General features: G+C 46.2%; 1 protein-coding gene across 1 annotated transcript in view; it reads left to right on the top strand.

Moving 5' to 3' along the window:
* The window catches only part of abtb2b (ankyrin repeat and BTB (POZ) domain containing 2b), a 158273-nt gene extending 153576 nt beyond the window's left edge, over nt 1-4697 (top strand). Inside the window, 6 exon segments of the mRNA XM_046358050.1 lie at nt 61-166; nt 622-724; nt 1302-1383; nt 1678-1746; nt 2166-2279; nt 3239-4697. Of these exon segments, the coding sequence (XP_046214006.1) occupies nt 61-166; nt 622-724; nt 1302-1383; nt 1678-1746; nt 2166-2279; nt 3239-3478 (714 nt within the window). The 3' untranslated portion in view covers nt 3479-4697.
* Nucleotides 4698-13800: the final 9103 nt, after the last annotated feature.

Here is a 13800-nt window from a genome sequence, read left to right on the forward strand (position 1 = left end):
TGTTCTTTTCATGCGTAGGCTATTGAATCTAGTCTAACCAGTTTCCTCACTCCCTCTCAGAACGATGCCATCACCCAGCAGCTTGCAGCCATCTTTAGCCACTGCTTCGGCCCGGCTCCACTACCGGCCATTCCGGAGATGAAGGCCACCCTCTCAGCACAGCTGGGTAATGGAGATCTACTTTTTAATGATGTTTGTGCAAACAGACGTTACTATGGAGTGATATCGTCTCAACCAGACATTGAATTTGAATGTAATCATTGCGAATTTGTATTAAGAAATTTGATTTCTAATGTCTAAACTTTTTGAACGGCTCTATGTGTACTGTTTTAAATGTTTTTATCTAATTGGGACTACAGTTGAAAAGTAGTTAGCTGTGTGTGACTTTGGGGCATTTATAGAAATGTTGATTGATGCATTGTTCCTGTCAAATAGATGTAATAAATTAACAGATAATGTAATGACATTTTATTAAACATTTGTATAAAAATGATCTTCTTGTGCAAGCAAACATAACCGAAACTGGCCAACGACTCCTGTGTTAGTTTTTCATTGTTTTAGTTTTTATTTGCAAGGGAGTGGATATTAGTTGAAATCAAAGTTTTTTTCCTGATCCTCCAGACCCCCATTTTCTGAATAACATGGAGATGTCAGATGTGACATTTTTGGTGGAGGGGAAACCTTTCTACGCCCACAAAGTCCTGCTGATCACTGCTTCAGACAGGTGAGAAGAGTAGGGGGGGGGGGGGGGGGGAGGATGGGTGAGGAAGGTGAGAGGGGTTAGCAGAAGGGTGAGAGGGGTTAGCAGAAGGGTGAGAGGGGTTAGCAGAAGGGTGAGAGGGGTTAGCAGAAGGGTGAGAGGGGTTAGCAGAAAGGTGAGAGGGGTTAGCAGAAGGGTGAGAGGGGTTAGCAGAAGGGTGAGAGGGGTTAGCAGAAGGGTGAGAGGGGTTAGCAGAAGGGTGAGAGGGGTTAGCAGAAGGGTGAGAGGGGTTAGCAGAAAGGTGAGAGGGGTTAGCAGAAAGGTGAGAGGGGTTTGCAGAAGGGTGAGAGGGGTTAGCAGAAGGGTGAGAGGGGTTAGCAGAAGGGTGAGAGGGGTTAGCAGAAAGGTGAGAGGGGTTGGTGGAGGTGATGTTCATGCAGATAATGTTCATGTTGGAGGGTAGGGGAGAGAGGAGGATATTGTTTAGAATTGGCAAGAGGAGGGATTACGGAAATGCTGTTGTGTTTGTGAAAGAATTACAACCATGGAGTTGCCAATTGATGACCATTGTCTAACCTGAACTTTTGTCTGTGGTGCACAGGTTCAAGTCTCTGCTGGCCTCATCAGGACCAGACGGAACTAAAGATATTGAGATCAGTGACGTCAAGTACAACGTCTTCCAGGTAACTGAATCAGATAATGAGCTCTCAACCTGAACCATAGTTCTCACTGTTGAGTATCATGTAGATATTTAGTTATGTGTCTACATAGCCCCATATTGACTAGGGAATCCCAGAATTTATGTCACTCGCTTGGCGGGACTTTAAGCCTCCAAAAAATTGTTTCCTCATCCTTGTTACCTTCCCTTTCCTTTAACCAATGATCTGAAATCACATCGGAATATAGCGGAGTATGACCAATTAGTTGATGGAATATTTGATGATGGTAGCTCTGACATTTATTTGACCTCTGTCCAGATGATGATGTCATACCTGTACTGCGGAGGGACAGAATCGCTGAAGACCAACGTGTCTGACTTGTTGGAGGTGAGAATTCAGCCATTTTGTTTCTGAAATGCTCATAGAAAGACACATAGACTCCTTCCCAATTATGCATCCTCACCTACTCATTCATTGCACTGATCTGAAGGCACTGATCAGGTCAAATCCTGTCAAGCATTTTCCAATCAGTGCAGATGAAGGGGAGTAGGTGAGGACACGACAGATTTATAAGACATTGAAATAGAGCCAAACTGTATGTGACTTGTACTAAATCTACAACCAAATTCACCATAGCAGTAAATCACTCATTCATTGTAATGATGTTTTTTCTTCACATATTCATACTGAGATCACGTAATTTGCTTGATTTGTTGGGCAAAAAAAAAAACGCTTTGATTGGATCACAGAGAACTTGTAGCATTATCTAATCTGCTGTATTTTGTTATGTGCTTGGTGTCCCCCAGCTGCTTTCAGCAGCCAGCGTCTTTCAGCTGGGGGCCCTACAGAGACACTGTGAGATCATCTGCTCCCAGAGCATCGATCTGGAAAATGCTGTCAGCATCTACAGGACGGCCAAGGTAAGGCCCTAGATATAGACTCTCACTGTGTATTCTGGATCTCAGGTGTTTGTGGGATACCGTCATGTATTAAGAGTCTCAGTTTACAGATTTCACCCAAATGTCACACTACACTCTTTCTTACATGCTGACCAAACCGGACAAATAAATGTAGAAATCCATGTTATTCAATTATTGCACCCACACTGCTCGCTCGCGCCAATGAGTGTCTGCTTTGCCAAGGGCTAAAATAGAAGTCATTCCTATTTCTGACTCAGATCGCGCTGCAAGTCCTGCCTCTCCCATCTCCTCATTGGTTTATAGAAGCAGGTACTCACCTGCCATCTCCTCATTGGTTATACCCACGTGGGTGATTGAAAGACAAACTGTTTTGCCGGTTGTCGTGGTAATACCATGAAAGTGTAGTTGCCAATCACCATATAAGTTCAAAGATGAAAAAGCCTGGAAGGAGGACAGATGACTAGAAACAATTCGGTTGACCGTTTTATGTGTGGATTACTTGTTGGAGTAGAGGACCTTGTGCATTTCAGGTAAAATAACAACTCAATGTTCATATCCCAGGACAAATTAGCAAGCAACAGCAAGCTAGCTAAATAGGACAAATTAGCTAGCAAGTCCTAGCTAAATTGCCAAACATGTTTAATGCTTTTCGACCTGTCCCCAAATGAATGTCATTGGTTCAGCGTTTGTTTTGATATTTTAACCTGCGTGTCGTGATCGCGTTTGGTGTAGGGGGACAAAATAAATGTATGCACGCTAGCGCACAATGGCGCACACGCGCAGGTGGTTTGGGTTCCGTGTTATTCTGAAAAGGTAAAGAATAGCTTTGACTAGAGCTTATCTTGTAGTAGTTTGTTAAACAGTACCATGGAAAAAATAACTACTGCGTAAATACTGCAGTCTGGTTTTGTAGGGAATTGAGCCATAATTGTGTGTCTCTCTTTCTCTGTCCACCCCAGGCCCACGCTGCTTCAGTGCTGAGTTCGTTCTGCGAGGGCTTCTTCCTGCAGCACATGGCAGGGCTCCTGGAGAGAGAGGCCTTCCGGTCCCTGCTCCTGGGGCCTCTGGGGGCCCGCTGGGTGACGGAGATGGGCTCTGGGCCTAAAATGGTGCCTCCGAGGGGAGACTCGCCACTGGAGGAACTCGAGACAACCCTGGCTCGCCGGCTACGCTCTCTCTACATCACCTCCCGTGTCTGACGGGGAAGGGAGAAGGATGGAATGCAGAGGAGGAGAGGAGAAGGAGGAAGAGAGTGTGCGATCGGTGCACACTCTATTCCTCCTAGGAGGAGGACGTCTGAAGTGTCCGAGGACATCACGAGTGCCCTTAGATACAGATTTAGGATCAGATTGCCGTCCCGCGATCCTAACCTGAACCATTAGTGGAAAACCACAGAAACTGACCTCAGCTCAGCATCTAAGGGCATCGTCTTCCGTAATCATTATTTCTCGATGGAGGGTAAGACGAGGATGAAAGAGATAAGGCTGGATAGAGAGTGGGTGTGATGGGTACAGGATGGGTATCGTGATGGCCTGTTCCCAAATTTGACTCCTGGACAATTTATTTTGCTACACGGACAATTCAGTGTTTAACCTGAAGAACTCACATCTAGAGGTCTATTACAGTAGCTATATATACGCAATGGAAGAGTGGACAGAATGGTCTTATCCATCTGTCTTTCTGTTTGTCACAAAGGCTCTGGAAGCTTGTGTACAGAAACGGACAAGACAGCGGAATGAGGCAGTGAGAACTTTGGCATTTAGGATTTCTAGAACACTGCTGCCGCCCAGTGGACAAAGCCCATAAAGGCTTCAGATTATAGAAATAGAGTGACTCGATGATGTTTCTATGCCTCAAATAAAGGTAAAAAGGTTCTGATGGAATATAGAAAGTCTGGAACGTTATTTTAACGGACCATTGATATGAAGGGGCTGGACTTTTGTCTTTTCCTACAGCCCCCTTCAGAGTGGTAAAGACTGTGAGAGAAGAGGTGGATTTGAAAGCTCACACAGTGGATTCAGTGGATTCAAAGAAGTTGGTTTTACTAAGTGTATTTTCTTTATACATAGTAGTTCTATTTTTGAATTTCTTTTTTTTTGCCAGAGTGAAGAGGAAAGAAAAACACTAAATGGAATGGACATTTTCTATTTAAAGAAAAAAAGATGTGAGAGTATTTAACAGGGCGATCCCTTTTTATTGTGTTTTTATAATTTTAGGCAAATTATTATTATTATTATTAATGTAAGATAAAGCTTTGTGTAGCTGGACAATTCCAGGCCTTTTACACACTAACCATTACAGTTGAAGTCGGAAGTTTACATACACTTAGGTTGGAGTCATTAACTCATTTTTCAACCACTCCACAAATTTCTTGTTAACAAGCTGTAGTTTTAGCAAGTTCGGTTAGGACATCTGCTTTGTGCATGACACAAGTCATTTTTCCAACAATTGTTTGCAGACAGATTATTTCACTTATAATTCACTGTATCACAATTCCAATGGGTCAGAGGTTTACATACACTAAGTAGACTGTGGCTTTAAACAGTTTGGAAAATTCCAGAAAATGATGTCATAGCTTTATAAGCTTTAGGTAGTCTAATTGACATCATTTGAGTCATTTAGAAGGTTTAGAAGGTTGGAGTCATTTAGTCAGTTGGAGGTGTACCTGTGGATGTACAAACTCATGATTTCAAGCCTCTTTGCTTGACATTTACATTACATTTACATTTAAGTCATTTAGCAGACGCTCTTATCCAGAGCGACTTACAAATTGGTGCATTCACCTTATGACATCCAGTGGAACAGTCACTTTACAATAGTGCATCTAAATCTTAAAGGGGGGGGAAGAGGGAATACTTATCCTATCCTAGGTATTCCTTAAAGAAGTGGGGTTTCAGGTGTCTCCGGAAGGTGGTGATTGACTCCGCTGTCCTGGCGTCGTGAGGGAGTTTGTTCCACCATTGGGGGGCCAGAGCAGCGAACAGTTTTGACTGGGCAGAGCGGGAGCTGTACTTCCTCAGTGGTAGGGAGGCGAGCAGGCCAGAGGTGGATGAACGCAGTGCCCTTGTTTGGGTGTAGGGCCTGATCAGAGCCTGGAGGTACTGAGGTGCCGTTCCCCTCACAGCTCCGTAGGCAAGCACCATGGTCTTGTAGCGGATGCGAGCTTTGACATCATGGGAAAATCAAAAGAAATCAGCCAAATCCTCAGAAAAAGAATTGTACACCTCCACAAGTCTGGTTCATCCTTGGGAGCGATTTCCAAATGCCTGAAGGTACCACGTTCATCTGTACAAACAATAGTTCGCAAGTATAAACACCATGGGACCACGCAGCTGTAATAACGCTCAGGAAGGAGACGCGTTCTGTCTCCTAGAGATTAACGTACTTTGGTGCGAAAAATGTAAATCAATCCCAGAACAACATCAAAGGACCTTGTGAAGATGATGGGGAGAAAAGGTACAAAAGTATCTATGTCCACTGTAAAATGAGTCCTATTTCAACATAACCTGAAAGGCCACTCAACAAGGAAGAAGCCACTGCTCCAAAACCGCCATAAAAAAGACTGGCTACGGTTTGCAACAGCACATGGAGACAAAGATGGTACATTTTGGAGAAATGTCCTCTGGTCTGATGAAACAAAAATAGAACTGTTTCGCCATAATAACCACTGATTGTTATTTTTGGAGGAAAAAGGGTTAAACTTGCAAGCCGAAGAACACCATCCCAACCGTGAAGCACGGGGGTGGCAGCATCATGTTGTGAGGGTGCTTTGCTGCAGGAGGGACTGGTGCACTTCATAAAATAGATGGCATCACTAGGAAGGAAAATTATGTGGATATATTGAAGCAACAACTCAAGACATCTGTGAGGAAGTTAAAGCTTAGTCGCAAATGGGTCTTCCAAATGGGCAATGACCCCAAGAATACTTCCAATGTTGTGGCAAAATGGCTTAAGGACAACAAAGTCAAGGTATTGGAGTGGCCATCACAAGGCCCTGACCTCAATCCTATGGAAAATTTGTGGGTAGAACTGAAAAGGCGTGTGCGAGCAAGGAGGCCTACAAACCTGACTCTGTTACACCAGCTCTGTCAGGAGGAATGGGCTAAAATTCACCCAACTTATTCTGGGAAGTTTGTGGAAGGCTACCCAAAACGTTTGACCGAAGTTAAACAATATAAAGGCAATGCTACCAAATACTAATTAAGTGTATGAAACTTCTGACCCACTGGGAATGTGATGAAAGAAATAAAAGCTGAAATAAATCACTCGATACTATTATTCTGGCTTTTCACATTCTTAAAATAAAGTGGTGATCCTAACTGACCTAAAACAGGGAATATTTACTAGGATTGAATGACAGGAATTGTGAAAAACTGAGTTGAAATGTATTTGGCTGAGGTTTATGTAAACTTCCGACTTCAACTGTAAGTAAACTGGGTCCTGTTCAAATGGAAGAAACCAGACTGACACAGGTACCTTCAAATGTTTTGTTTTACATTGCTAAATGTTTTCCGTCACGTGCCCTAATGAACAAAACCCTGGCAAGGTACAATAATATCATTTCACACTATTGTGCTGACCTGAACCACACTGTGCTTGCCCAGGCTATTTTATTATTCTCATTTTCAGCACAGTTCCAGAAACTATGGTGGATGAGGAACCAGGCCAGTGCAGCTTGGTTGGTTAGGCACAATAGTATGAATAGGATATAACAGTAGCCAACATGGGATTTGGAACTGCAACCTCCTACGTAAACTCTGCTTTACTGCTCAATACTGTAATAAATACCGTAATAAAGCATCATGCCTGGCAAGCAATTGGTTTTAATAGGTCTTTATGTTTACATTTACATTTAAGTCATTTAGCAGACGCTCTTATCCAGAGCGACTTACAAATTGGTGCATTCACCTTATGACATCCAGTGGAACAGTCACTTTACAATAGTGCATCTAAAACTTAAGGGGGGGGGGGGGTGAGAGGGATTACTTATCCTATCATAGGTATTCCTTAAAGAGGTGGGGTTTCAGGTGTCTCCGGAAGGTGGTGATTGACTCCGCTGTCCTGGCGTCGTGAGGGAGTTTGTTCCACCATTGGGGGGGCCAGGGCAGCGAACAGTTTTGACTGGGCTGAGCGGGAGCTGTACTTCCTCAGTGGTAGGGAGGCGAGCAGGCCAGAGGTGGATGAACGCAGTGCCCTTGTTTGGGTGTAGGGCCTGATTAGAGCCTGGAGATAATGAGGTGCCGTTCCCCTCACAGCTCCGTAGGCAAGCACCATGGTCTTGTAGCGGATGCGAGCTTCAACTGGAAGCCAGTGGAGAGAACGGAGGAGCGGGGTGACGTGAGAGAACTTGGGAAGGTTGAACACCAGACGGGCTGCGGCGTTCTGGATGAGTTGAAGGGGTTTAATGGCACAGGCAGGGAGCCCAGCCAACAGCGAGTTGCAGTAATCCAGACGGGAGATGACAAGTGCCTGGATTAGGACCTGCGCCGCTTCCTGTGTGAGGCAGGGTCGTACTCTGCGGATGTTGTAGAGCATGAACCTACAGGAACGGGCCACCGCCTTGATGTTGGTTGAGAACGACAGGGTGTTGTCCAGGATCACGCCAAGGTTCTTGGCGCTCTGGGAGGAGGACACAATGGAGTTGTCAACCGTGATGGCGAGATCATGGAACGGGCAGTTCTTCCCCGGGAGGAAGAGCAGCTCCGTCTTGCCGAGGTTCAGCTTGAGGTGGTGATCCGTCATCCACACTGATATGTCTGCCAGACATGCAGAGATGCGATTCGCCACCTGGTCGTCAGAAGGGGGAAAGGAGAAGATTAATTGTGTGTCGTCTGCATAGCAGTGATAAGAGAGACCATGTGAGGTTATGACAGAGCCAAGTGACTTGGTGTATAGCGAGAATAGGAGAGGGCCAAGAACAGAGCCCTGGGGACACCAGTGGTGAGAGCGCGTGGTGAGGAGACAGATTCTCGCCACGCCACCTGGTAGGAGCGACCTGTCAGGTAGGACGCAATCCAAGCGTGGGCCGCGCCGGAGATGCCCAACTCGGAGAGGGTGGAGAGGAGGATCTGATGGTTCACAGTATCGAAGGCAGCCGATAGATCTAGAAGGATGAGAGCAGAGGAGAGAGAGTTAGCTTTAGCAGTGCGGAGCGCCTCCGTGATACAGAGGAGAGCAGTCTCAGTTGAATGACTAGTCTTGAAACCTGACTGATTTGGATCAAGAAGGTCATTCAGAGAGAGATAGCGGGAGAGCTGGCCAAGGACGGCACGTTCAAGAGTTTTGGAGAGAAAAGAAAGAAGGGATACTGGTCTGTAATTGTTGACATCGGAGGGATCGAGTGTAGGTTTTTTCAGAAGGGGTGCAACTCTCGCTCTCTTGAAGACGGAAGGGACGTAGCCAGCGGTCAGGGATGAGTTGATGAGCGAGGTGAGGTAAGGGAGAAGGTCTCCGGAAATGGTCTGGAGAAGAGAGGAGGGGATAGGGTCAAGCGGGCAGGTTGTTGGGCGGCCGGCCGTCACAAGACGCGAGATTTCATCTGGAGAGAGAGGGAGAAAGAGGTCAGAGCACAGGGTAGGGCAGTGTGAGCAGAACCAGCGGTGTCGTTTGACTTAGCAAACGAGGATCGGATGTCGTCGACCTTCTTTTCAAAATGGTTGACGAAGTCATCTGCAGAGAGGGAGGAGGGGGAGGGGAGGAGGATTCAGGAGGGAGGAGAAGGTGGCAAAGAGCTTCCTAGGGTTAGAGGCAGATGCTTGGAATTTAGCGTGGTAGAAAGTGGCTTTAGCAGCAGAGACAGAGGAGGAAAATGTAGAGAGGAGGGAGTGAAAGGATGCCAGGTCCGCAGGAGGCGAGTTTTCCTCCATTTCCGCTCGGCTGCCCGGAGCCCTGTTCTGTGAGCTCGCAATGAGTCATCGAGCCACGGAGCGGGAGGGGAGGACCGAGCCGGCCTGGAGGATAGGGGACATAGAGAGTCAAGGGATGCAGAGAGGGAGGAGAGGAGGGTTGAGGAGGCAGAATCAGGAGATAGGTGGGAGAAGGTTTGAGCGGAGGGAAGAGATGATAGGATGGAAGAGGAGAGAGTAGCGGGGGAGAGAGAGCGAAGGTTGGGACGGCGCGATACCATCCAGTAGGGGCAGTGTGGGAGGTGTTGGATGAGAGCGAGAGGGAAAAGGATACAAGGCAGTGGTCGGAGACTTGGAGGGAGTTGCAATGAGGTTAGTGGAAGAACAGCATCTAGTAAAGATGAGGTCGAGCGTATTGCCTGCCTTGTGAGTAGGGGGAAGGTGAGAGGGTGAGGTCAAAGAGGAGAGGAGTGGAAAGAAGGAGGCAGAGAGGAAAGAGTCAAAGGTAGACGTGGGGAGGTTAAAGTCGCCCAGAACTGTGAGAGGTGAGCCGTCCTCAGGAAAGGAGCTTATCAAGGCATCAAGCTCATTGATGAACTCTCCGAGGAACCTGGAGGGCGATAAATGATAAGGATGTTAAGCTTGAAAGGGCTAGTAACTGTGACAGCATGGAATTCAAAGGAGCGATAGACAGATGGGTAAGGGAGAAAGAGAGAATGACCACTTGGGAGAGATGAGGATCCCGGTGCCACCACCCCGCTGACCAGACGCTCTCGGGGTGTGCGAGAACACGTGGGCGGACGAAGAGAGAGCAGTAGGAGTAGCAGTGTTGTCTGTGGTGATCCATGTTTCCGTCAGTGCCAAGAAGTCGAGGGACTGGAGGGAGGCATAGGCTGAGATGAACTCTGCCTTGTTGACCGCAGATTGGCAGTTCCAGAGGCTACCGGAGACCTGGAACTCCACGTGGAATCGTGCGCTGGGACCACCAGAGTAGGGTGGCCGCGGCCACGCGGTGTGGAGCGTTTGTATGGTCTGTGCAGAGAGGAGAGAACAGGGATAAACAGACACATAGTTGACAGGCTACAGAAGAGGCTACGCTAATGCAAAGGAGATTGGAATGACAAGTGGACTACGTCTCGAATGTTCAGAAAGTTAAGCTCGTAGCAAGAATCTTATTGACTAAAATGATTAAAATTACAGTAAAGGCTAGTATTCGGGGCTGCTTATTGAGCTAAAAGATTAACAGCTGGAATGTTGTTGACACTACACTAATCAAGTCGTTCCGTTAAGAGTGTAATAGTTTCTGCAGTGTTGCTACAGTACTGCTGAAGTAGGCAGCTGGCAGTGGGTGCTGGCTGACAACATGAGAGTGTTGTTTTCCGTTACGTATGTAGTTAAGCCGGCCTGGAGGAACGACAATAGCTGGCTAGCGAACCTAGAAAACGACAAAGGCTGGTAGCTACTCTTTGATGACTTGTGAGTAGGGGGAAGGTGAGGGTGAGGTCAAAGAGGAGAGGAGTGGAAAGAAGGAGGCTCAAAAGGTAGACGTGGGGAGGTTAAAGTCGCCCAGAACTGTGAGAGGTGAGCCGTCCTCAGGAAAGGAGCTTATCAAGGCATCAAGCTCATTGATGAACTCTCCGAGGAACCTGGAGCGATAAATGATAAGGATGTTAAGCTTGAAAGGGCTAGCTGTACATGGAATCAAAACAAATCAAACCCGTTGTACTGTAATGAAATGAAGTGAAAATCAGTGATCGAGGGACTACCTGTGAACTCTGCGACCGGGTTTGAGTCTTTTGCGCGCTGGGACCACCAGACTGTTGGCTAGCTAGCAGAGTCACCTATGTTAAGGACGACAAATAGCTGGCTAGCTAACCTCGGTAAATTAAGATAATCACTCTAAGACTACACACTCTAAACCTAAACAACACAATTATCTTGGATACGATGATACGAAGACAGCAAAGACAGCTATGTAGCTAGCTAACACTACACTAATCAAGTTGTTCAGTTGAGTGTAATAGTTTCTCCAGTGCAGCTAATCAGTGGACGTTAGCTAGCTGGCTAGTGAAGACTACGTTAGGACGGCGAAATACGATAATTACGCAATTATCTTTGATACAAAGACGGCTATGTAGCTAGCTGAGAAGAAATTGCTAAGATTAGACAAATCAAACCGTTGTGCTATAATGAAATATAATGAAAAAGTTATACTACCCGCGGGAGCGAAGTGCAGATGCGACCACTCGCTCCAACCGGAACCGGAACACACTTTATGTTTTTACCTTTTATTTCAAGGCAGGTAAGTATTTGTTAGCCTGGGTGCCTGTCTGTTTCTTCTCTGTTGCCAACTCCTTATGGAATTGCCATGCCATTGACAGCAATGGAATTAGCAAGAGCACAAACAGATCTGAGACCAGGGTAGATTTGAGTAGGTTCTTTTGCCACTGGATAGATCTAGGGCTCGATTCATTCCTTATCGCTGAAGTTCAGCACTATAGAGCGCTTGAAATATAAAGCCAATTTCGGATTGCACTGACATATACAGTGTTTATGGGGAACGCAGTCTCCGCAGACGTGGGAGCATTGCCTTTAAATTTCAATTGCCCTATAGCGCTGAACTTCAGCGTTATGGATTCAATTGAGCCCCTATTGTAGATGACTATTTAAATAGAAAATACTTATATGATGCTCAACTAAAAAGTACTAAATTTGACCCAGTGTCACTTATGCCCCTTTTGATTCTTAAAATGGGAAGATCTCAATTGCATACTCCTTGTGTCCTCCTCTCTCCTCGCCTCCTTCTCAAAACCCATTGGAGGAGAAGTCGAGATTGGAGGGACCTCTGGCTTTCTCATCCAATGGTTTTGAGAAGCAGACGAGAGAAGAGAGAGGACGCAAGGAGTATGCAATTGGGATTATCCCAGAGTGTATCCCTGTTATGTAGCTTGGAATTCCAACAGGATATAAGCAATGCAGAAAACTATATGGAAGGTTCACAGAGATGGTGAGAATAAGAGTTTTAGTAGATTGGAGTGTGTGTTTTTAATGTATCTAAGCCTTAGGACGACGTGTTCGACACCCAACAACACCATAGGAGATAGCTTACCTGAGAAAAGGTCCAGTATATGTTATTGAAGCGATCTGGTTCTCTCTGCTGGTGTGGAAAGGTACTGCATTAAGAGAGAGACTAAACTAGCTGCACTTCATTTTGTTTGACCTGTTTTCTATTGATAATTCTTATGGATATATACAAACAACTATGCTGGTTCTTTGATTTCTGCATTAACTGCATTAAGAGATAGACACACACACACACACACACACACACACACACACACACACACACACACACACACACACACACACACACACACACACACACACACACACACACACACACACACACACACACACACACACACACACACACACACACACACACACACACACACACACACACACACACGGCAACACAAAACCCTTAACTGAGTTTATTGGAGTTTTCCATACTGAAGTTGCTCACAGTTATGTTACAAGAAGGATGACATTGTTTATTTGCTTATATCCCGCTCTGGTAATAAAAGGAGTGCTTGCGGCCCCGGTGTAGCATGAGAACTACAATACCCAAAATGCTCTGTAACCATAACTGGTATCATCGGATGACCTTAATGTCGCTAGTTTTTCCACTGTAGAAAAAAGGGAGGGTGAAGAGGTAACTAACAGTAGGGTATTGCTTTAGCATAGAGGTTGTTTTGGCGGTGTCACAGGTGGAACTGCATTAGAGCTGTCAAATCCACAAGTGGCTTTTGGCATTATACCTAAAGTGGACATTGCCATTGGCTGCACAGTCACATTAACAAGTCAGATGAACTCGTAGATACTATTTTTATGTCTCTGCGTGCAGAAATCCCATGCAGCCTTGCAAACCTGGGATAACTAGTTTCTTTGTAGGTGATTAAAACAATTTGAATACAGACCCCCTGTCATGTTTGTCATTTATTATCATGTCTTGTCCCTGTGCTCCCCATTCTATTCGTTTCCCTCTGCTGGTCTTATTAGGTTCTTTCCCTCTTTCTATCCCTCTCTCTCCCCCTCCCTCTCTCACTCTCTCGCTCTCTCTTCTCTCTATCGTTCCGTTCCTGCTCCCAGCTGTTCCTATTCCCCTAATCATCATTTAGTCTTCCCACACCTGTTCCCGATCCTTTCCCCTGATTGGAGTCCCTATTTATTCCTTTGTGTTCCGTTCCTGTCCCGTCGGTTCCTTGTTTAGTATTCACCGTGCTGTGATTGTGTATCGCCCTGTCCTGTCGTGTTTTTGCCTTCGTCAGATGCTGCGTGTGAGCAGGTGTCTCTGTCTGCTACGGCCTGCGCCTACCCGAAGCGACCTGCAGTCTGTGGCCGCTTCTCCTGTTATTCCCCTCTACAGACTAGAGGATTTCTGTTATTCCCTGTTTGGACTTGAATAAACTCTGTTTCTGTTAAGTCGCTTTTGGGTCCTCTTTCACCTGCATGACAGAAGGAACCGACCAAGGAATGGACCCAGCGACTTCAGACGCTCGTTACACTGCCGTCGAGATCCAAGGAGCCATGCTCGGCAGACACGAGCAGGAATTGTCTGCTGCTCGCCATGCCGTGGAGAACCTGGCCGCTCAGGTTTCCGACCTCTCTGGACA

This window comes from Oncorhynchus gorbuscha, linkage group LG01 (assembly GCF_021184085.1).
Source record: "Oncorhynchus gorbuscha isolate QuinsamMale2020 ecotype Even-year linkage group LG01, OgorEven_v1.0, whole genome shotgun sequence".
Classification (NCBI taxonomy): Eukaryota; Metazoa; Chordata; class Actinopteri; order Salmoniformes; family Salmonidae; genus Oncorhynchus; species Oncorhynchus gorbuscha.